General features: G+C 43.0%; 1 protein-coding gene across 1 annotated transcript in view; it reads left to right on the top strand.

Moving 5' to 3' along the window:
- ITM2C (integral membrane protein 2C) overlaps positions 1 to 25,127 on the top strand; it is a 131,683-nt gene that overhangs the window by 80,662 nt on the left and 25,894 nt on the right. The window contains exon 2 of the mRNA XM_030215706.1: positions 11,109 to 11,246. Within this exon, the coding sequence (XP_030071566.1) occupies positions 11,109 to 11,246 (138 nt within the window). The remainder of the gene's footprint in view (positions 1 to 11,108; positions 11,247 to 25,127) is intronic.

The raw sequence follows: 25,127 nt of genomic DNA, 5'->3' as shown, positions 1-25,127 counted from the left end.
AAAGGAAGGAAAATAATCATGGTAAGTACCTAATTTTCCCACAGGACTCTTACAGACATAACTAATAGAATAAGGTCTTTTGTTGTGATATGCTGGATTTCTTGATTTGTTTCTTATTGTGAAAGAAATATTAAATGTTTACAAGTCACACAGACCTTTCCAGCAGTTAGATGCGAGCACTTACACCAGCTCTATGGCCTAACCGCATGTGCCTGTATATACCTGGTTATGCTAGTATTCTAAAGAAAAGTAGGTGCCTAGAGATGGGAAGGTGGTAGAACTAGAGGACGTAAATTGAGGTTGCAGGGGGGCCAACTCAGGAATAATGTAAGTACTTTTTCACAGGGAGGGTAGTAGGTCCCTGGAATGCCTTCCCGCGGGAGGTGGTGGAGATGAAAACAGTAGCAGAATTCACAAGTATGTGGGATAAACACAAAGGAATCCTGTATAGAAGGCATGGAGCCAAACAAGCTTAGTGGTGATTAGATTACAAAACCAATAATTTGGAAGCAAATCCAGATCGTGGCTGGACAGATTCAGCTTTAGTAGCTGGAGAACAAGACTAGTGCTGGGCAGACTTCTACAGTATGTGCCCTGATCGTGGATGGACAAATTTGGATGGACTAGAGTGGGCTTCAATGACAACTTCAGAAGTTTGAGAACAAGGCCAGTTCCAGACAGACGTCTACGGTCTGTGCCCTGAAAATGACAAGGACAAATCAAGGTCAAGTATAGATATGTTAGTGTCACATCATACCTTATGGTACGAGTTTATCTAGTTGTGCAGTCTGGATGGCCCGTACAGGTCTTTATCTGCCATCGTCTACTATGTTATGTGGAGGGGCCTTGTCGATATGTCTAAGTTAGACTTTGGACGTTTTGCGCTAAATGTCCCAAATCCGAATAGCAAATGTAACTGTTTTTGAAAAAGCAAAGCGTCTTATTTTTTTTTTTTAAATACCATTTGTAACAAGGTTTTGTGCTCTATGTGTTTTTATTTTTTCAAGCCATTTTAGGAAAAAAAGCACACAATTGAAAAACGTAGAAAACAAGCCATTGGGATGTAGGAGGGGCCAGCATTTTTAGCAGACTGGTCCCCAGACATCCCAGGAGAGCAGTGGGGCACTCTAGGAGGCAGTGCTATTGACTTCATATAAATGCTCCCAGGTACATTTCTTACCATTTTGTTCCTTTATCTTGTCTGCTGAGCTCTTCAAAACCCACCCAAAACCCACTACCCCCAACTGTGCACTACTGCAATAACCCTTGTGGGTGAAGGGGTCACTTATATGTGGGTACAGTGGGTTTCTGGTGAGTTTTGGAGGGCTCACAGTTTCCACCACAAGTGTAACAGATATGGGGAGGTATGGACCAGGGTCCACCTGTCTACATTGCACTGCATTCACCACTTCATTACTCCAAGGACTTGCATGCTGCTTTAATGGACCTGGCTATAACATCTGAGGCTGACTACTGGGAGAATAACAAGGAGGTGGGGGCCATCCCTGAATCCCTCCAGTGGTCATCTGGTCATTTAGGGCAATTTTTTATGTCTTATTCATTAGAAAAACGGGTCTAGTCCAAAACGTTGAAGTTTTCGCTGTAGACGTTTTGTTCCATTATGACTGTAAAACATCCAAGTGTTAGGCAAGCCCTAAGCCCAACCTGCCTTTGAAATGCCCCTTACATATCCCCTTGTGATTTGGATGCACTGCAAAACCGGTTTCAAAAATATCGATTTAGGCATTATGAGAAGAAATCCATCCAAATGGTGATTTGACACTTTTTGGATGTTTTTCTCTTTTGAAAATGAGCCCTTATATTACTTTCCTTTATAGAATAGGCTTCTAACAGGTGCCCTCTAGGTGGCTATATAGGTGCACAGTTAAAGAATTATTCCTTACATGGATGATGCTACTGAAATCATTATAATCTGCCCTGGAGCTATGGGCGCAGATTAAAAGCGGAGCTAGAAGTTATCCATTTAGAAACCATATTTAGTCTGCTAACTGGATAACTATCCAGATGAAGTTAGGACAGCAACAACAACAAAAATTGACAACCATGGAGACTGAATATTAGCTTGTACACTTTTCCTTGCCATAAGAGGGCACGGGTAAGCCAAGCTGACTGTGACAGGTGGCCTCATTTCCTCATCCTTGTGAGGAGCAGCACTGAATACTGATGGAAAGGACTGAATTGTAAATGCACAAATTGCTCTATTCCCAGCATTTTTGCTGCCATGTACAGTAATTACAAAAGTAAATTTAAAGTTGTTAATGCTCTCAATATTAAAGGATTGCAGTTTTGCCACAAATAGCCCCAGTCAGCAACATCTAAAAGCTAGGCAGTGTATATACCGGACACACGCTGCTGAATTGTCATCTGCAATACACCTGCTGACTCATCATAGGCTGCTGCAGCCCTACCCTCCAGCAGACCTTTACTCTGCCTCTGTTATCTGTTCTTACTGGAAGTCCTTGCAGCCTGATGCTCTGATGTATGACTGGCAGAAGTTCATCTTGACTGAAATTGTTTTGGAGTGAAGGAAAATGATGGCTACCCTTTTGAATATGCTGCCAGAGAAAGGAGCCAAGACCTTTAATCCACAAGTAATCTTTCACACCAGACAGTGCTGGAGGACCAGCCTTTTCTATGCCCAGGTCAGATAGAATCATGCCATCTTCCCTTGACCAGTGGCAACTATGACACAGTATTTCTTCCTTTCCTCAGCCTCACCAATTTGCTTCATTTCTTTGAAGGCATCAATAAACATGTGGATAAAGGTGAATCGGTTGTAGTGTATCTAGAAAGCTTTTAATAAAGTACCTCATGAGAGACTCCTGAAAAAGTCATGGGATTGGAGGCAAGGTTCTGGTGTGGATTAAGAATTGGTTATTGAACAGAAAACAAAGAGTAGGGTTAAATGGTCATGTCTCTCAATGAGGAGGGTGAGCAGCGGAGTGCTGCAGGGGCAGGGATCAGTACTGGGACCGGTGCTATTTACCGTATTTATAAATGATATGGAAATTGAAATGACAAGTGAGGTGATTAAATTTGCAGATGACACAAAACAATTCAAAGTTGTTGAAACACATGCAGACTGTGAAGTATTGCAGGAAGACCTCAGGAGGTTGGAAGACTGGGCATCCAAATGGCAGGTGAAATTTAATGTGGGCAAATGCAAGGTGATGCATATTAGAAAGAATAATCTGAATCATAGTTACCTGATGCTAGAGTCCACCTTGGGGGTCAGCACTCAAGAAAAAGATTTAGGTGTCATTGTAGATAATACTCTGACATATTCTGCTCAGTGTGCAGCGGCTGCTGCTAGGAATTATTAGGAAAGGGATGGTGAATAAGATCGAACATATTACAATGCTTCTGTATCACTCCATGGTGCAACCATACCTTGAGTATTGCATTCAGTTCTGGTCACCGTATCTCAAAAAAGATATAGCGGAATCAGAAAAGGTTCAAAGAAGACCGACCAAAATTATAAAGGAATGGAATTCCTTTCGTATGAGGAAAGGCTAAAGAGATTAGAGGTCTCCAGTTTGGAAAAGAGATGGATGAAGAGAGATGTGATTGAGGTCTACAAAATCCTGAGTGATGTAGAACAAGTAGAAGTAAATTTTTTACTCGTTCCAAAAGTACAAAGACTAGGGGACACTCAAGGAAGTTACATGGAAATGCTTTTATGTTTCAACTTTTTTATTGATTGTTCCAAACAACCAACACAACCATTGCATTTAACATACAACAATGCTAGATATAAACTGCGCTTCCCAAACAATGGAAAGCGTATTTACAAAAATGCAAAAACATAAGAGTCCACATTCTCCCATCAATTGTTTTCTCCCATTCCACCCCCCCCCCCCCCCCCATTTACCTTATGATCTGTAGGACTTTTACTCTGATAGTCCCGGGATCTACCCTCCCCATTGAACCTCCCCCAGTGGAGCAATGTGTATCTCTGAGATATTCACCGGATAGTCCTCTGGGGCTCAACACCTGCACACACCTGCAAGTACGAACCCCAAATCTTTGTAAACCGCACCAAGCACCTCGGGGACCCCCATGCCTCCCTCGCCTCCCATGATGCCAGCAAGTGTACCTGATTCCTCCATTGCCAGTAGGCCGGTGGCTCTGGAACTGTCCAGTACTGCAATATGCACTTTCGGGCCACCAGGCTTATCTTTCAACTCAAGAGTCGAGTTCCCTTAGGTTGGTTACAGAACGCCCCGTACGTGTCAAGCACAAAGTGATCCTAAGTTCCCGTCACGGGGGACCCCCTCAATTGAGACATGAACCTCCTAATCTCCCCCCCAAAAAGCCTGTACTCATGGGCATTCCCAGAAAGCATGAAAAAGTGTGTGAGGGAAGTGGCCGCATTTTACACATGTAGCCCCCTGCAGAAAGTCCGCATGGGCTAGTTGTTGTCCTGACATATATGCCCTCATTATTGTCCGATATCCACTCTCCCGGAGCCTCTCATCAGAACTAAGAGTTGGTATTCTTTGCAACGTGCGCCCGACATCCTATCCCGTTAAAGGGGTCCTTGATTCCTTTTCCCATCTGCTTTTAATAGCTACATAGCTTTTTGAGGGCCACCTTTGAACTAACGCTTTGTGGAGTGCTGACACTGACATTCCTGTGGCCCCATTCCGAGGATGGGGCACGGAAGGAAGGAGAGGTCTGCCCTGCTGTTGCTTGCTGCTCCGAATCCGAACTTGCGAAGGTGAAAGGAGCTTCAGGTTAGTTCCGGGAGCGACGGAGGGGGGGCCAGGCGACCGATGTTTCCCAGAAAATAAGACATCCCCCCGAAAATAAGACCTAGCGCGTTTTGGGGAGGAAAAATAAATATAAGACAGTGTCTTATTTTCGGGGAAACGCGGTAAGATAGCTCGGGAGCTGCCTACGTGTCTGATTCAACAGCGAGAAAAACTCAAAAGGGGTAAGATACTCTTTTTCCATGCCTGTCGGAGTGTAAACACTAGTTTGATTAAACCAGTCTCCTAGATGACGTAACACATGCTTGGTTGTATAGAGACAAATCCGGCAACCCTAGACCTCCCTGTCTCCAACCCCCCCAACATATGTGAGAACTGCAATTTAGGCTTCTTCTTTGCCCAACAGAATTTACTGAAAATCCCATAAACACCTTTTAAGTCTTTCTGTAGCAAGCGGAGCGGCAATGTCTGCAGCACATATAGCCAGCGCGGAAATATAATCATGTGCACCAGATTCACCCGGCCCCGCAAAGACAGTGGAAGGGCACCCCAGCTTTCCAACTGCCTCTTGGTGCCACCCATGAGGGCCAAAATATTAAGTGTATATAGCATCCTCGGATCCATAGTCAACCAAATGCCTAGGTATTTAAACACACCTTTAGCCCAACTCAATGGAAAATCCAATCCCATCCTTCGCTGTACTTCCGGGGAGGATGCCAGCGCCTCCGATTTAGTCAAATTTAGTCGCAATCCTGCAAAATCTCCAAATTCCTTCAATATTTCCATTAGGGCCTCGTCGGGTCTGTCAACATCACCAGGAGATCGTCCGCATAAGCAGCTATCTTAAACTGAGATGCACCCACTTTTATTCCTTTTACCGAAGGGCTATCTATAATGTCTCAAATTAGTGGGTCTAATGAAAGTACGAACAATAGAGGGGACAGCAGGCATCCCTGTCTCGTTCCCCGAAGTATAGGAAAACTCCGAGACTCTATACCATTTACCAAGACCCTAGCCTGCGGGGAATGGTAAAGGGCCCTAACCGCTGACAAGAACCGGCCTTCAAAGCCATATGCCCCCAACGTTGCAAACAGGAAGTCCCACTACACCCTGTCAAATGCCTTTTCCGCGTCGAAACTTATGAGCAGGGATGGTACCTCAGTTCTTCTCCTAAACTCTACTGCCGTCAAGATCTTCCTGAGCTTTTTTGCCACCGTTCTCCCCTCCACAAACCCCACTTGCGCCTCATGTACTAACCTAGGTAACACACCCGCCATATGGTTGGCCATGATCGTGGCTAAGATTTTCGCCTCTACGTTTAACAACGAAATTGGGCGATACGATTCCGACTTCTCTGGATCTTTACCTGGTTTTGCCAGGACTACTATTTGCGCTAGAGCCAAGTTAGGTGGTAATTCCTCCAAGTCGACCGCCTTATTAAGATACCTAGTCAATGTTGGCACGATCTCCTCCCCCAGCGTTTTATTTTTTTTTTAATCATTTATTTATAATTTTTTCATTTTACAAGGATCACTTGCAAAACAGTAAAACAGAGATGATTGTACATTAAAACAATATTAGAAGAAAACAATCTCAACAAGATAAATGGATTTTATACAATCTTGCTCTTTCTTAGACCACAAAATAAATAGGGAGAGTGAAACAAGACAAGGAGATCAATTTAAACAACAGCAAACAAAGAAAACGTGGTATCCCCAGCGTTTTATAAAACTCTATCCGTAGTCCATCCGGGCCCGGGGCTTTTAACAAAGGACTCTTCGCCACTGCTAAAGCTACTTCAGCCTCTTGCACCGGCCGATTTAACTTCTCTAGGTCCTCCTGTCGCAGGGAGGGTAAATTGATATTATTCAAGAACAAGCTTCCCGGTATCCCTTGGTCCACCGGTTTTCCATACAATTGGCTGTAAAACTTATAGAAACCCTCGCAAATAGCCTCATCTGTTCGTCTCATCTCCCCATGACCCTCACTCAGCTGAAGCACCCTTTCTTTCCACCCCTTAGGCCGCGCCAGTCGCGCCAATAGACATCTCATTTTATTCCCATGCTTATATAACTTGTACTTATAATAAGCTAGCAATTTAGTGGCTCTTTGATGCTCATTGAGCACCACCTGCAGCTCCATTAAACCAACTCTGTGTTCCTCCCGATGTGTCCGCCCAAAAAGTTTACGGACTTTGCACACTTGGGAACTCAATCTCAAAATCTCTCTGTTATGTGCTGTACGAACAAAGTGTGTGTCATGGAAATACTTTTAAAACAAATAGGAAGAAATATTTTTTCACTCGACAAATAGTTAAGCTTTGGAACTCTGTGTCAGAGGATGTGGTAACAGTGGTTAGCGTATCTGGGTTTGAGGAAAGTTGGAGGAGGAGTCATTGAGACAGACATTGGAAGGCAACTGCTTGCCCTGGGATTTGTAGCATGGAGTGTTGCCACGATTTGGGTTTGTGCCAGGTACTTTGACCTGGCTTGGCCACTGTTTGGGGACAGGATACTGGGCTAGATGGACCATTGGTCTCACTCAGTATTGCCACTCTCATGTTCTTATATCCATCTGATGATGGGGGCTTCGTGCAATACCTTCATTTCTCTCTCTCTCTCTCTCTTCCCCCCCCCCCCCCCCACCCATCATCAGGTGTGGCTGACCATTTCGGCAACTGGGCAGTGACCAATGGCCTAGTGCAGTTGTAGAGCACAGTACCCTCCTCCCCATATGTCCAGCACTCCCCCCCCCCCCCCCCCGTTTACCTCAGAAATTCCTTTCTCTGTACAGGGATGTGCCTGTTTACCGCTGACCAGAACCTTCTCTCTGCAGCAGCCCGCCCCTTTCTGATTTAACTTCCTGCTTCCACAAGAGTGGACCATGGCAGAGAGAGGTACCGATCAGCGGCAGACAGCCAGGGCCTGTTTGAAGAAAGGGACATTTGATCTAAACGCGAGTAGAGAGAGCTAGAGAGGGGGGAGATATTGGCGTTGGGAGGGGGGAGAGATGTTGGATCTGGGAAATGGAAGGAGTAGGCAGTGCTGGTGCATCGAGAGTAGAGAGAAAGAATGAGAGGGAGAGATGCATCGGGGGGAGGGGAATGGGGGAGAAATGTGGGACCCAAGGGTAGAGGGGGAGAGATATGGGACTCAGGGGTGGGGGACCCCAGGACCCTTTTATTGCCCAGGGGCCCAGATCCCTGTCAGTCCTCCCCCGCCCATCTACCTCCCCTCCCCCATCGTTTTACTCTACATTCCCCTTTTTTGTGTCCCTCCCTATTTCTTGCCCTGGATCTCCTCTTTCTCATTGATTCTTTACCCTCCATTACCTCTTTTCATCTTCTCCACTCCTTGCCATCCAACATTCCTTCTCTGTCCCCCAGCTACCTCTTGTCCACCTGCTGCCCCTTTCTGTCCTTTGTACCCCCTGTCCAGTAGCTCCTTTCTTTCACAAGACTATTTGTCATAAAAGAAAATTTTAATTCTGTTGCCACTTCAGTAATAGTGACCACAGTCTTCCTCCATTTCCAGATATTTGATGATGCAGCACAAAACCTTACAAAAAAAGTCACTCACAAAGTGTATAATAAACTTGCTGTACTGAAGCAATACTATGCTTCTACAATTCAAACAGCAACAATCCTAAATAAAAAGCAAACACTGAGAACTGACCTAAAACATCAGTATGTCGCCTATGGCCGGTGGTTGGGAGGCAGGGATAGTGCTGAGCAAACTTATACGGTCTGTGCCCTGAAAATGACAGATACAAATCAAGGTAAGGTATACACAAAAAGTAGCACATATGAGTTTATCTTGTTGGGCAGACTGGATGGACCATGCAGGTCTTTTTGTACCGTCATCTACTATGTTATGTTACTATGTTATGGAACAAACAGAACGAGCCAGACTGCTTACAGATCTCTACCTGTCCAGAAATTGCATGATACCAGAATATCTGACCTCCGTCGAGCCTGCAGAACATAAACCATCACCAAATACAGAATATGTCATCACAGATCAGAAATATGCAGGCAAAAGCTGAGGGTCTGATATTCAAGAAAAGCTGAGAGCCTAAATTACTGTTTATGCTACTAAGTTTTCAGCAAAACATTCATCAGCATTTAGGAGTTTAAAAGTTATAATTGTAAATTTAGGCTTGCTATTCATTTGCCTAGATTTATAATTGTGCTGAAAATCAGTCCCTAAGCGCCTAACTTTTTTTTCCCCTCTGCTGTAATTGTGCCCCTGTCGTCCACTGTTTATGTTCCTAAACTTAAGTTTAGTGAAATTTTAATTATAAATTTAGGCACTCGGCCCTAAATTTTCAGGGTCCAATATTCAAAGTGATTTAAGCAGGCAGGAAAGGTTCCTTCCTGCTTAAATCACACTCAGGGGACCAGCTGCTAACTGGCCAGTGCCACAGGCCATTTTGAAAGAGGGCAGGAGAGGGGGGTTTTCAGTGGCAGAGTCGGGGAGAAGCTGTCAGTTACATGGGTGCTAGCAATATTGAGTGAAAGTGCCCACTTAGCTAACCGGAGTAAACTGCCAAATAAAATGGGATCATGTGGGTTATAAATATTTTAAATAAATATCAGTCCTAACTCTTCCTGATTAGCTAGTACTGAATATCCACTGGCACCAACTTAACTTCAGTTGCCTGTGCTATCCCCTTCCTGCCCCCACCATCCAAATGAACAATGCCCTCCTACAGTAACACTCTACCCCCGGTAGGCCACTACCCACCCCACCTTTCCATTCCCTGGTGGTCTTTGAGGCAGGAGACATGTCTAGTAGTTCCTGCACAGGCCAGCTGCAGTGTCAAAATGGCTGCCGCATAAGTCCAGGTAGCCAAGGAGATATCTCGTGAGACCCGGATAGTCAATGCTGGTACCGGGTCTAATTTAGCTGTTGACAGTCGGTGCATAAAAACCTGCTGACTGTCACTGGCTGAAATTTTGACCAGAGTCCAATTTAAGAGCATAACTCCAAAGTTAAGAGCAAAAATCTTTTGAATATCAGGCCCTAAATTGTAGAGGAGTACTCTAGTAGTTAGTGCAGCAGACTTTGATCCTGGAGAACTGGGTTCAATTCCCACTGCAGCTCTTTATGATTCTGGGCAAGTCAGTTAACCCAAGCATACAAAAAGAGAAGTCCAAATCTCCCGTGAAGACAAAACAAAACACAAAAAAAGGCGGAAGACAACCCAAAACAGACCAAAAACAAGGGAGTTAGAGCGCCAGAAAAGTTTAATAGGACCCTACACGGTCCGTGTTTCGGCCAGCAGGCCTTCCTCAGGGGTCTAAAATAAAACAAAACAAGTCAGTTAACCCTCCATTGCCCCAGGTACAAAATAAGTACCTGTATATAATCTGAAAACCGCTTTGATTGTAACCATAGAAAGGCCGTATATCAAGTCCCATCCTCTTTCTCTTTTATGTTACTTCTGCATCTCTTCCTCCCCTGCTATTCACTTCAGAGAAGTGGGAGGGGGACTTGGGGGGGTGGCTATATTAGGGAGCAGGCACAATACAGTAGAAAATGTCATGTACTTTCTTTTAAGTTTGCTCAAGACTTAAAAGACTTTGAATAATTGCTGGAGATCTGTAAATGACATTCCTCTTGAAGTAATAAAGTTGTATGTGTTTTAGCAATGTCTTGCAAATGTCTTTGTGTTATTTTGTAAGGAACTGTACAGTAAGGAAGTTTTCTCTTTGTGCTGTTAAGCAGATTCTGGTACATAACCAGCAAAGGCTTTCTGAATTGTAGAAGATTTGGGGGGTCAATTTTTAGTGCTATTGAACTGAGTAAGAGAGGTTCCTTCCTGGTTAGATAGCACCCATCTAATATTCAGCGGCACTTAACTGGAAAGTTCCACTGAATATTAGATCAAATTGCTGTGACACTGTCTGGTCCTGGAAGTTACCTGGACACTGCTGATATTCAGTAGTGGCAAACAAATAGTTATCTGGGCAAGTAGGAAGCCATAAGGAGCTGTCTTAATTTGCTTGAATAAACTATTCAAGAGAGAATATCAGCATTAACTGGATAACTTCTGGGATCCACTGAAGACCTGGATGTTTGGTGTCAGTAGCTACATATGGCCTGGCACTGAATTTTGAGGCCTAAATTTGCCTGTGGTTGTCAAATGCTGACCGCCGTGGCTGAATATTGACCAGTCTGTTATTTTTGTCCAACATGTACAGTTTCACAGCTATACATAATAATTAAAATATATGAAGGCCCCATGAAAATCCCAAATGGTATTAAATTCCTTTGTCATGATTATTCAAACTTTTCTGACTCCCTTCTCTAATAGTTCAATATCTCTTCCTTTTATATGACTAATGCTGCTTCTGTATCTTTCGTTTAATAGGAAGAACAGCCTCCACCTGTACAGACCCGGAAGTCTTCACACCGTGTCTTGTGCTATCTGATTGTGGGCCTGCTTGTCTTACTCCTGGGACTCGTGTTTGCATGCATGTATGTGTACAGACATATCCTAATTGACCAGGTACAGTACCACAGAAAATTTCAACTACAACTTCTTCATTATAAACAGCTGTATTGAGAATATAAACCTGCTTGATTTTTGTTGTTTTTTAAAAATCAATTGGGTTTCCAGTTCATTCAGAACCAGGTGATGGAAGTCTTTATTTGTACATTAGTCCGGATTTCTTTCCTCATTTTCTATCTCCCCCCCCCCCACTCCAAACTTTAAGTCCAGTCATTGTAACAATAGTCCTTAAACAAGGGTTATAACTATGGGTCCTTCTAGAATCCTGTAGTTGTGGTCGTAAATTGGACCATTAGGTGATGCAGTTGTGCAGTGAATGGCTTCAAATTCTCCCCCCCAGTAGTTTTGAATTTTGTCTCTGCAACATTCCTAACCAACCTGATAAAAAGAAGACTTGGAAATTGAATCAGATCTTTAGATGGCAGTGCTTAGTACAGCCCCTGGGTCAGCCCCAGCCTGCTTTCTTTAGCTTTCAAAGGTACTGTTGATTATCTTCAATGCACACTTAATGCTATAATTAGTGTATAATATAGTATAATTTATCAAACAATTATGTTAAAGAGGTTCCCAAATTGTAAAACTGAAGAAAGCAAACATAATACAGGCCCTGGAGTTGAAGTATCTAAAGATGTTCATTGTAATTGCAGAAGAATGCAAAGTAACTGGAGAATATAGAGGGGAGAACAGTAAAAATGAGTGTAGGCCTAAATAGGAAAGAGAGGTTGAAGGTGTTGGGTTTATTTACTTGAAATAGAGAAGATAGGGGAATTGTTAGGATGGAGGTGGAGGATTAGTTACTTTGAGGACCAAGATTGGTTTTCTCTATCTCCCCAGAGGAAATGGCAAGAGGTACTGGGCTTTTAGTTTACAGTGGGGGATTTATTGTGAGAAACTGATTTAACTGTAAAGGTATCTGGGCACTGTAAATTCTTACCCAAGGGGAGCTGGAATCTTCATCACTGGAGGTTTGAAGTGTAGGATAGTCTATCAGATATTTCCTTGTCATCAGCAGCAGATGAATTCATTAACTGATGGGTTGTATCCGCCTACCAGCAGGTGGAGATAGAGAACACTAAAAGACCATAGTGTCTCTAGGACGGCTAGCCCCAACTGCCTTCAATATTTCTGTATCTCCCAGCAGGATTCCCGTCCTGTCGGATAATGGCTGCTGAAGGAGTTAAGCGCTGCTCCCGTTGTGGTAAACGCAGATCAGCAGCGGGGCTGTGTAAAACATGCTTCTTAGACGCTCACACTAGTATGAGCATGGCGAGCGATGTTTCTTCCCGCTCGATGGAGCTGGCAGTGGGCGCCATTTTGGAAGCGCCGCATGTCTCGACCCTCGCGGTTACGGAGGAGTCTGAGTGCAGGGGGACGCCTCGTTTAGAGGCTGCCAGAGGAGCTACTACATCCGTTTCTCCTAATTCGGAGGCGGAAGGTCAGGGTGAGTTTTTCTCCCCTGAGTTTGTGCTGTTAATGCATAATGCTGAAAAGAGCTCTGCCGCAGGTGTCTGACACTGCGTTGCATCTTGGCTTACCTCCGGGTGTTGATGCCCCGGGGATGACTTCGGAGGTTATTTCCTCTCCCGAGCGTGGCGCATATCCTTCTCGGGCCTTTCCGATGCATGACTCCATCCAAGAGCTTATTTCTGCTCATTGGTCTAATCCCGATGGGCCTTTGAAAGTGGCCAGGGCTATGGGTCAGCTTTACCCTCTGCGTGAGGAGCACTTGGCCCCTTTGGGGATGCCTAAAGTGGATGCATTGGTCACGGCGGTGACAAAAAAGACCACTCTCCTGTTACAAGAAATGATTTATCTTGGGGGAAAGAGCTCTAGAGCACTCGCTACTATTTATAATTTAAGAGCAGGTGCTGTATTTATAAGTTTTAGGATATTAATTTCTCCACCAATCACCAAAGGTGATAATTGCAATAAATTAAATAAATTAAGTATATATAAAAGATACCATATACTCAGAACACAAAGAGACCGTATTTTTAGCTTCAAAAAGGTTGATTTAATATACAATTGCACACGAGAGGTAGGTTTTAAGAGATCTTTACAGATAATCTGTGCTTAAGTAAGGCAAGGTAGCAGGTCTAGATCAAAAGTTATGTTACTTACAAGTCCTTGTTACACAGTATGAACAGCATTAGGTAAGCACATGTTCAGGACAGGAGGGCTTCTGCAGTGAGTGGATCTGAGTTGCTTGCAGTTGAAGAGAAACTGAATCTTGGGGAAACAGCTTTTGCTTTTATATCTTGCAAGCTGCAGGAGGATATGCCATGTGGATCTTTTTCCTGGTTTCCACACGACCCTTGGGCATTTGCAAAGCATTGTGGTATCTTGGTCTCATGTCTTATGACATCACAAGACTTGCTGTCTGGATCTTGCTGACAAATGGTCTTTTGATGTAAAAAGGCTTCCTGCTTGATTCTCTGTGATAGATAAGATTTGTCTGGGGCAGCCAGCAGGTGCCCTTTGTCTTTAAGTTGGATTTCACACCTTTCCCACTTGCTTGTCTCCTTGCCTCTACTGGTTAGGTCCAATCTTTGTTGTGTTGATCAGAGGAATAGAGTCAATTTAAAACTTTAAAGCAGTCTTAAGTCTTTTGTTTAAGGAATGAGAAAAGGCAAGGTGAGGTCCCTGCAACTGCAGCAGTACCTTTGTCTTTTAAATATTCCCCAAAGGGAGAGGGAAGAGGGCTTTTGGAATGAAAGCCAGTTCTGCTGCAGTGTATTTTTAAAAGCTGCACAAATATATTGGTGTATATATATGTATCTGATCCAACACAACATCATGCTACACATTTAATTCTGATGATTGGCTTATACCATAACACTCCCAGTAGAGAGAGGAGTTGCTTTGAAAGACATGCAGGATCGGTTGCTTCAGTCCGCGCTGAAGCGGCCCTTTGAAATTGCGGGCCTTGCCTTGAGTGCATCTATTTGCAGTTCCTATGCAGCCCGGGCATGTCTTTCCTGGCTTCAGCAGGCAGTGGAACAGCCCGCCGATGGTGCAGGCCCCCTTTCTAAGGTTGCCCTGTGGATGGAGTTGGTTTTGTCATTTTTGGCTGACGCCCTGTATGATCTGGTCAGAGCTTCGGCTAAACAGATGTTTGTGGCGGTGTCCGCCCGCCACCTTCTTTGGCTGCGGCATTGGGCATCTGACATGGCTTCTAAGCAAAGACTGGTGAGGCTAACTTTTCGGGGCCTTCTGTTATTTGGAGAGGAATTGGAGAAGATTGTGAAAGACCTGGGGGAATATAAACCCCAGAGGTTACCTGAGGATAGGCCGAGGCCTTCTTCCAAGGGTTCTGCGTTTCCCTCCTCTTCCAGACCTCGCTTCCATGAAGCTCGAAGGTATCGCCCGGGGCGCTCTGCTGGGTTTTCTCAACGTGCCCGTTTTCAGCAGAGGAACTCCTTTCGCTCGGACAAACGTTCTGCAGGGGCCAGTTCAAGGCCTGGAGTTCAGGGGCGTCCTCCACAATGATGAGATGCTGGTCCACTCTTCCTTGCCTGCAATAGAGGACGTCTTTCCCTCTTTCTAGAGGAGTGGACCAAGATTACCTCAGATCAGTGGGTCCTGGACCTGATCAGAGAAGGTTACCGACTGGAATTTGGTGCCCCGGTGAGAGACGTGTTTGTGGAGACCTGATGCGGCACTGCCGTAAAACGGGCGGCGGTAGAGGAGACCTTACAAATCTTGCTGCACCTCGGAGCGGTGATCCCGGTTCCTCCTGCCGAACGCGGCCGCTATTCCATTAATTTTGTCGTGCCTCGAAAAGGCGGGTCTTTCAGGCCAATCCTCGACTTACGAAGAGTAAAAGAGGCTCTCAGAGTACGACATTTTCGCATGGAAACCCTGCGCTCCATCATTGCAGCGGTACAGCCAGGAGAGTTTCTCACGTTTCTGGACCTAAAAGAAGCTTATTTGCACATTCCTATCTGGCCTCCACACCAGCGGGTCCTCCGCTTTGCAGTGTTGGGAAAGCATTTCAAATTTCAGGCCTTGCCTTTCGGCCTAGCCACAGCTCCCCATACCTTTTCCAAGGTAATGGTGGTCATAGCTGCCTGTCTCAGGCGAGAGGATATCGGAGTTCACCCTTATCTCGTCGACTGGCTCATCAGAGCGGACTCAGCAACCGAGAGTCATCTTGCCACAGCCAGAGTGGTGGCGGTCCTGCAGGCGCTAGGCTGGGTGGTCAATATAACCAAAAGTCACCTGACCCCCTCTCAGTCTCTCGAGTATTTGGGGGTCCGGTTCGACACGGCATCGGGGTTGGTCTTTCTCCCCGACCAAAGGTGATGCAAGCTTCGGAATCAGGTCCGTCTGCTCCTGCGGATGCCTCGTCCACGAGCTTGGGACTTTGTCCAGCTGCTGGGGTCGATGACGGCCACCTTGGAGGTGGTGCCTTGGGCAAGAGCGCATATGAGGCCTCTGCAGATTGCCCTGCCTCAACAGTGGTCTCCGATGTCCCAGGAATATCAACGCAGACTAACGTTGCTCCCTGCTCAGTTTGGAGTGGTGGCTCTTCGACAGGATGCTGCGCCAAGGAATGCCTCTGGTGCTTCCTTCCTGGTGCCTGGTGATAACAGATGCCAGCCTTCTAGGCTGGGGAGTGCATTGCCAAGGAAGCTATGCTCAGGGTCTGTGGACACCCGTCGAAGCGGGGTGGTCCATCAATCGCTTGGAACTGAGAGTGATATTCCAGGCTCTTATGGCCTTTCAAAAGACTTTGAAGGGGCTTGCTGTCCGGGTTCTGTCAGACAACACGACAGCGGTGGCATACATAAATCGTCAGGGCGGCACTCAGTGCAGAGCCCTGGCCGCGGAGGCAGCTTAGATTTGCCACTGGGCCGAGCTCCACCTGCAGCTTCTGTCAGCAGCTCACATAGCAGGTCAGAGCAACATGCAAGCCGATTTTCTCAGCAGGCATCAAATCGACCCGGCGGAATGGGAACTGGCAGAAGACGTTTTTCTTCAGATTTGTGCCAAATGGGGGGACTCCCGGTATGGATCTAATGGCGTCAAGTGCGAACTCCAAAGTACCTTGCTTTTTCTGCAGAAAGAGAGATCCTCACTCGACGGGGTTGGATGCTCCGGCTCAACCCTGGCCCTCGGGCCTCCTGTATGTGTTCCCTCCTTGGCCCTTGATAGGACGAGTCCTACTGCGGATTCGACAGCACCGAGGTCTGGTGATTCTCATCGCTTCAGATTGGCCAAGGCGTCCGTGGTATGCGGATCTCCGCCGGATGTTGGTGGACGCTCCGGTGCATTTGCCCCTGGTGCCGAACCTGTTGGTTCAGGGTCCGGTGTCTTTGGAGGATCCCTGCCAATTTGATCTTACGGCCTGGCTATCGAGAGGGTGCAATTGAGAGACAAGGGCTACTCTAACAAGGTCATCTCCACGTGATTATAATTGCCTTAGTGACTGGAAGAAACGTCCCCTTAACAAGTAATCAGCACTGCTTGCTGTTTATGTTTCCACAAACCACAGACTGTGTTTGTCACAGATTATATAGGTGGAACATTGCCATACAGGTTATTTTTTTATTCTTTCTAGGATAAGCAGCATAAAATCTGTTTTACTATTCTGGGATCTTTCCAGGTACTTGTAACGTGGATTGGCCACTGTTGGAAACAGGGTACTGGGCTTGATGGACCTTTGGTCTGTCCCAGTATGGCAGCGTTTATGTTCTTATGTTACCTGTAAAATGCGCACATGTAAGATTTGCGTATTTAGAGAATAGAACTTGAGCATGTTTGTCACATTTATATCGTTATGTGCACACATATGCTTGTATGTTATTCTAAACATGTATGTAATTGGCACGTAAAGTTTAGCACTCCCTTTATAGATTTATCCCTAACGGCATTACAGAAAATGTAGTTCAGTTAGCTACACCTATTTAGGTGTTAACTGCGCCACATTATCTGCTGTGTTATTAATTACTGCAAGTTAACTGTTGCCGCATTACCTTTAATATATAGTCTCCACCCATTCCGTGCTTCCTTCTGTCTTTAGTTGTTTCCTGCAGCAGTTATTGTTTGTTCATTCCTGTGTTAACAGTTAATAGACCCCCTTAATACTATAGAATTAAGTCTGGTCCCCTCGTGTATCGGTTTAATATGTGGGAAAAACGGCATACAGCAAAAAGTTTTCAATGGCAAATAGTAAATGTTATTTATTGACAAATCATTTTTAACAAAAACAACTCCCAGTATTTCTTTACAAAAAATGAATTCACTGTTCCCGTGTTTATGAAGGATTAAATGCTTTTGTAGTAAAGGGTAGCACTTGCTAATAGTTTATCCCAGTGGTTCCCAATCCTGGCCTGTGGGACCCCAGACAGGTTTTCAGGATATCGGCAACAAATATTCATGAAATACATTTGTATGCACTGCCTCCAGGAAGGTTTTGGAACCACTGGTTTATCCAGAACCTCACATCTATCTTCCAGGAGAAAGGTTATTCCCTCTTTGGGATCTGAAAATATTTTCTGTAAGCATGGTCTCAAGCAATTACTGGATACAGCTGCCATCTTAACACACTGAATTTCTCTTTCCTTGAGCAAGATGGATACATTCATAGAATTGCCACAGGGCTTTTTAACACTGACAAAGCCAAACCTTAATTTTTTTTTTCTTGAGCAGACTAGCTTTGTAAGCAGAATAATATCTCGACCATGGCTGGCCCTATCACTGAGCAAGCTGTATTTTTTGCACATGGCCCTGTTTTCAACCCCTACTGGCAAAGAAATGACGCCCTGCAGTGAGTCTCTGCACATGGCCGCACGTCCCATGGGCTGCCCCAGCTGTCAACACATAACATGCCATTCCTAAAGTTGTGTTTTGCCAAATATAGCTTCATAAGGAGAAAAGTTAGAATCCCATTTTATAATGCCTGGAATGCCCTCCTGCGGGAGGTTGTGGAGACAAAAACGGTGACTGAATTCAAGAATGCGTGGAATAAACACAGAGGAACGCTATATAGAAAAGGGGTGGAATCCAGTTAAACAAAACTTAAGACCTCATAACTAGAGTAAGCTTTGATGCCAGCTTCAGAAGTTGGGAACTAAGACCAATGGCAGGCAGACTTCTATGGTCTCGGTCCCGTAAATGGCAAAAACAGATCAGGATTGAGATCAATATCAAAATATGCTTGTATACCACTTAATCCCCATTTGGGTTTGAGGCGGTTTACAGGATATGAAAGACAAAACACAAAATATAAAAGCAAATCTAAAACTAGTACACCAAAGCAAAAAGAAAAAGTATGTCAAACAGCACGAACCAACTTAATCACCTCTATCAAATAGAAAAGTTTTCAATTTTTATGAAATATACAATAAGAAAGTTCCAATCTAATTACAGAAGTTTAAAGAATTCCATAGAGCAAGGAGATTGAGAGATTAAGAAGTGATGTAGTCGTATCGAGTGATCAGTAAAATAGTATTCAATAAATTATATAACAGTTTTGAAGAAAAACCATGTACTACCTGGAACATATTCTCTTGACATATGGGAAGCCGATGTAGAGATCTCAGATGAGATGACAATGAAATTTCTTGATCTTAAAGGTCAACAGAACTGAAGTATTCTGAATAAGTTGCAACTTAGTCAACAGTTTAGAGGACAGATCCAAATACAGTACATTACAATAGTCCACATAAGGGCAAATGTAGAAAGGAAGTATGATTAAAATATGATCAAGGCTGGAGTGGTCTTCAACAGCAACTCCAGTAGTTGGACAATAGGACCAGTGCTAAACAGACTTCTATGGTCTGTGCCCTAAAACTGGCAGAGAAAGGTAAGAGGGGCATTTTTGAAAAGCTGTCTTAAGTCAGAATTGGGACATCCAGCTCATAATGTCCAAAAAAAAAAAAAAAGTTTACCTCGCAGTCGGTTTCAAACAGGAAAAATGTCCACATTTTCTGTTCGAATATGGCTGTGAGATGGACATGTTTATGCTGAGAACTTCCAAAATGAATAGCCATTTTCCAGTTTGAAATGTCCAACTTGATTTAAGCAGTCTATACATGTGTAAAATAAATAAACTTATGAATGGCAAAACCAAGAGGTAGGGATATTTGTCTAGCATCATTTTGAGAAAAATGGCCACACAGATGACCAGGCAGAGCATAGAGATAGCCTAGTGGTTAGTGCAGTGGACTTTAAAACAAGGGACCCCAGTTCAAATCCCACATTAAATCTTTTATTTTGTAATTGTGAGCCCTCCAGGAGCAGAAAAATATCTACTGCACCTAAATATATACCACTTCAGTAGCTTTCAGGCTTCCAGGTGGCTTATATTGTCAGGTACAGTAGTTATATTTCTGTTTCTGGAGGGCTCACAGTTTAAAAAGAAATTGTGTTAAAGTGGGATTTGAATGGGGGGGGAGGGGGGTTCCTTGTTGTAAAATCTACTGCACTAACCACTAGACTGCTCCTCACACTTGCTTCCTGCTTTGGTCAGAACCTCTGTAATACCTGAGGCTGTCATAGAGCCTGGTATTCCTTTCCAGTTTCATTTTCAGGGGAAAGGTAGGAGGAAAGTAACCACTGAGGAATTATGGAGGGGTCATGCCTTAATCCCTGCAGTGGTCAGCTGCTCAATCAGAACAGCTTTCTTTTACCCTGGACATGATTGAAAGAGCTCTAATTTACTGTAGGATATCCTAAATCTAAGACTTTCCTGTTCAGTTATCGCTTTTGAACGTCCTGTTTTTGGGCACTCCGTAGTCCTGCTCAAAACACACCTCCTACCCGCTCCCAACATTCTGCCTTGTTATTTGGACAAACTGCAATAGGTGGGATATAGGCGGGGCTACCAGTTACATTTGTAACTTATAGAATCCTGTAAGTTAAACGTGTCTTTGCTGCACTTCTATGCATGCAAGTACACCAGGTCTGTAGCTGGCACAAGTGCCTATGCCTAAAGTATAAGCTCATATATACTGGTTTTGGATTCTATAAAGGAAAGTAATTGCCTGTGTTCCTTTATAAAATAGCCTCCTCCTACCAGGCACTCTGTTACAGGAATGCCCTTTTTATGCAAATGTTTTTCTAAATTTAGCTAGCCTTGTCTCACTGTGGAGTGAATACATTGTCTTTTTGTAGTGCGTCTCCACCTTATCTTTTTAACAGTTCCATAGCATAATACTTGATTGAAACTTTTCAAGAGTCTTCAAACAGCACTCAATTATTTTCAAGAGTTTCCATTTGTCCATGTTTTACATGGTGTCTTAGGTAACTGAAGAGCACAGTAATTGTAAATATAATTGTAACTACTCTGCTCTTGAATGTCTTTACAATATTGTACAATAATTTGTGTGAGAAGAATTTTAAACAGCATTGTACAGAGTACCACAAACTATGCATGGACTGCAGAAAAAAAAAACATCACACACAAGACTAATACCTGCATCTTATTTAAAGGAAGATCACTATGGGGTTCATTTTCAAAAGAAAAAAATGTTTTAAAGTGGCTTAAAGCAGCATTTGGATATTTTGCTTGCTAAGACATTCAAATAGCTATTTTTGAAACACATTTTCTAAATGCTTTTCTATGCTGTTTGTCTGCAGTGTGTTCAAATCACAAGGGGGGGGGGGTATGTCGGGGCCTGTTAAAGGTAGAATTTGGCTGTTCCAAACACTTACACGCTATATAGAATTTGGGGGTTTTGTTTTGTTACATTATGGCAGAAAAGCATGCAAACACTTAAATGTTTTTCTGCCATAATGGAACAAAACAAAAACGTCCAGGACTAAAACTAAGACGTTTTGAGCTAGACTTGTTATAATAACAACTAAGTCATAAAAAAGTGCACTGAATGACCACTGGAGGAATAAAGGAATAACCCCTCCCCCTTTACTTCCTCAGTGGTCACTGGCCCCCTCCCAGTCCCAAACATGTTTAAGAAACAGTACATACCAGCCTCTATGATAGCCTCAGATGTTATGACCAGTCCTAGTAGAGACAAAAACTCATAGTAACACCTTTTTCAGGTATATCAGAATCAGAAAGCCTGTGAGAGAATCCATGGGGGCACTCAGGGAGGACAAGGCCATAGTGGAGAGATTGAATTAATTCTTTGCTTCAGTCTTTACGGTAGAAGATGTACTGGAAATTGTTTTCAAGCGTGATGACACAGAGGAACTGAAAGAAATCTCAATGAATCTGGAAGACTTATCGAGCCAAATCGATAAGTTAAAGAGTGATAAATCACCATGACCAGGTGGTATACATGATTGACCAGGCAATTGCAATGAATGCATTTAAGTCGTCATGCACAAACTGAAAACCAATCTCAGGATAGTAGTGATCAAGGTGATTCTCTACCTCCAGCCCCAAAACTTTTATATTGGCTTTAGCGGCCATGGGTACTGTTCTTCAATGGCCTCAATTGGAAAATGTGGAAATGATTCATATTCTTCATTTGAAGTTGATTATTGGAATTGCAAAATGGAAGAAACAAGAAGCATTAAAACAGTTGACTCTAGAATCATTTACTAATTCAGGATGTTAATTTTATCCTGTGTTTTTTGTGTTGTGACCAAATTCACTTTTAATGTGTGGATACAATGTTTAATAAAGTCCATTTGATTTATCAATGAAATGTGCAGCCTTTTACTGAACTGGGGTGTGGGTGCCAGTGCATGTAACAGAGAACCGATATAATGCGTGAACTCGCAACGTGGTTTAAAAATTTGGACCCCCATCTACCATGTTATATCGTGTCTATGGTGTACTAAAAAAAAAAGTGGAAGGAAGGCCAAATGACAGCCAGCATGTTTAAAAAGTGAGGTGAAGGAAACTATTAGAGCTAAAAGAACATCCTTCTTTTATGCTAGTAAGAGGAAATAGCATAAGGAATGGCAAGTCAAATGCAAAACACTAATAAGGAAGGCAAAGAAAGACTTTTTGAAAAGATAATTGCCCTGGAGACAAAAAAAAAAAATAAAAGCTTTTATAGGTATATTAGAAGCAAGAAGCCAGTAAAAGAATCAGATGGACCTTTAGATAACTGAGGGGTATAAAGGGCACTCAGGGAAGACAAGGCCATAGCAAAGAGACTAGCGGGTTCATTTTCGAAAGAGAAGGACGCCCATCTTTCGACACAAATCGGAAGATGGATGTCCTTCTCACAGGGTCATCCAAATCGGTATAATCGAAAGCCGATTTTGGACGTCCCCATCTGCTTTCCATCACAGGGACGGCCAAAGTTCTAGGGGGCATAGCAAAGGCGGGACTTGGGCGTGCCTAACACAAGGACATCCTCGACCCATAATGGAAAAAAAAGGACGTCCCTGAAGAGCACTTGGATGACTTTACCTGGTTGTGTTTTTCTCACGACCAAGGCACAAAAAGGTGCTCGAAATGACCACCAGAGGGAATCGAGGATGACCTTCCGTTACTCTCCCAGTGGTCACTAATATTGTTCAAAATATTTTTTTGCCAGCCTCTATGCCAGCTTCAGATGTCATGCTCAGGTCCATGACAGCAGTATGCAGGTCCCTGGAGCAGTTGTAGTGGGTGCAGTGCACTTCAGGCAGGCGGACCCAGCCCCACCCCCCCACCCCTACCTGTTACATTTGTGGAGGAAACAGCGAGCCCTCCAAAACACACTGTACCCACATCTAGGTACCTCCCTTCACCTGTAAGGGCTGTGTATACAGAAGTGGGTAGTGGGTTTTGGAGGGCTCAGCACACAAGGTAAGGGAGCTGTATGTTCCTGGCAGCAGTTTCTGAAGTCCACTGCAGTGCCCCCTAGGGTGCCCGGTTAGTGTCCTGGCATGTGAGGGGGACCAGTGCACTAGAAATGCTGGCTCCTCCCACGACCAAAGGGCTTGCATTTGGTCGTTTCTGAGATGGACGTCATTGGTTTCCATTATCGCCAAAAATTAGACCAAGTCTAGGGACAACCATCTCCAAGGACGACCAAAATTTCAAGATTTGGACGTCCCTGACCATATTATCGAAACGAAAGATGGACGCTCATCTTGTTTCAACGGGGAGTTTTGCGAGGACGTCCTCATCAAAACTTGGACGTCCCTTTCGATTATGCCCCTCTAAATAAATTCTTTGCTTTGGTCTTAACTAGGGAAGATGTGGGAGAGAGATCGGTACCAGAAATGATATTCAATGGTGATATCAGAGAAACTCAAACAAATCTCTGTAAACTAAGATGTAATGGGGCAATTTGATATATTAAAGAGTAGCAAATTAAATGGACCAGATGGTATACGTCTCAGAGTACTGATAGAATTTATGAACTTGCAGAGCTATTTTTAGTAATATGTAATTTATCTTCAAAGTCGAGCATGGTACCGGAAGATTAGAGAGAATCAGTGCACTATCAGCTTTTTAAAAAGGGTTCTAGTGCTGACCCAGGAAATTATAGACTGGTGAGCCTGATTTCAGTGCCAGGCAAAATGGTAGAATATTATTAAAAAAAAAAAAAAAAAAATTCCTTGTTGTCAGCAGCAGATGAATCCCGAGACTTGTGGGTTGTGACCATCTACCAGCAGGTGGAGATAGAGAGCATTAAATTGAGCTCTGTCATACAGGATGGTATGCTCCTTGGCCAAAGAACAAAACAGCGAAGACGACTAAAATAAAAAAAAAAAAATTATGACCTTGTAGAAATCAATTTAAAAAACGTTTATTGATTATAAAATTAAAAAATGTGATCAGGACTCACTCAACACAGCTGTGTTTTGGTCTATCAGGCTTGCATCAGGAGTCTATATAAGAAACCAATCATGACATATATAGTAAGTTGAAACATAGTAACAAAAAAATTGAACCATCTGTATTCTTACAGATTATAATTAATTAGAGAAAAATATTGCATTAAACAAATTTTGTAATGTACCACACCAAAGAAATCATAGGATTTTAAATATGAAAATATACATGAAAATATTTTTTATGTAAGACATCCAAAGTCTAGTAAAAACCACATGATATATATAAACATTCCTTTAGAATGTATAGAAAAATTAAACCTCATGTCCATTCACAATAGAATAGTATTTTATATAATATAATATGATAGAATAAAACAAAAAACTGGCTAAAACATTTTGGCTAAATAATCAGAGTTAAGTATTTTAAACTTAGTCAAAAAAATTAATCAAATGTTTTTTTGTAACCATAGGTCCTTAAGAATAATATATATTGATGGTATAAAATGAAACAAATGTTTTCCTTAGAAAAAAACATTAAAAGGAAAAGGTAGCTATTTTTAATTTTTAAATCAACCTTAAATTGTATGTGAAAATCAAATCATTAATGGTTTATATCTTATGTTAAAAACATAAAATGTACATGTTGACAAGAAAATTGCAAATTTTTACCTTTTCACCATACAGAAAAACTTGTTTGTAAAAAAGAAAAAATGTATCAAACTTCATAGAGTGTCAGATATCTTACTCAGAACAGACAAATTTGACAAGTCTTTAAATAAATTATGTTTGTTCAAAATTCTGTTTCAAAAAATAGGGGAGCAAAAGGTTTGGATTGTGGCCCTCAAGGACCAGGGTTGGACAACCCTGTTCTAATTCATGTTTATTAGATGTTTCATTAGTATTATGCTGACATTGTATTATATCTCTTATTTGAATTTCAGTGCTGTTAAGTGTGTATATTTTTGATACTGTTTCATGGTAGTCCTATTATTAAGCTTTAATTTGCTGCTTTCAAGTGTACTTCATGTATTTATGTTTATATGTGGTCAGTTTAATTATTGTTATGCTGTTAACAAAATTGTAAATTTTTTATGTTGAACTGTACCTGTTATACACTGCCTTGGGTGAGTCTCTTCATAAAGGTAGTTCATAATTGCCAATAAATAAGTAAAATATAGGGGAGGG

This window comes from Microcaecilia unicolor, chromosome 10 (genome assembly GCF_901765095.1).
Source record: "Microcaecilia unicolor chromosome 10, aMicUni1.1, whole genome shotgun sequence".
NCBI classification, from domain to species: domain Eukaryota; kingdom Metazoa; phylum Chordata; class Amphibia; order Gymnophiona; family Siphonopidae; genus Microcaecilia; species Microcaecilia unicolor.
Note: the sequence above shows the minus strand (reverse complement) of the source record. Positions and strands in the feature narration are given on the sequence as shown.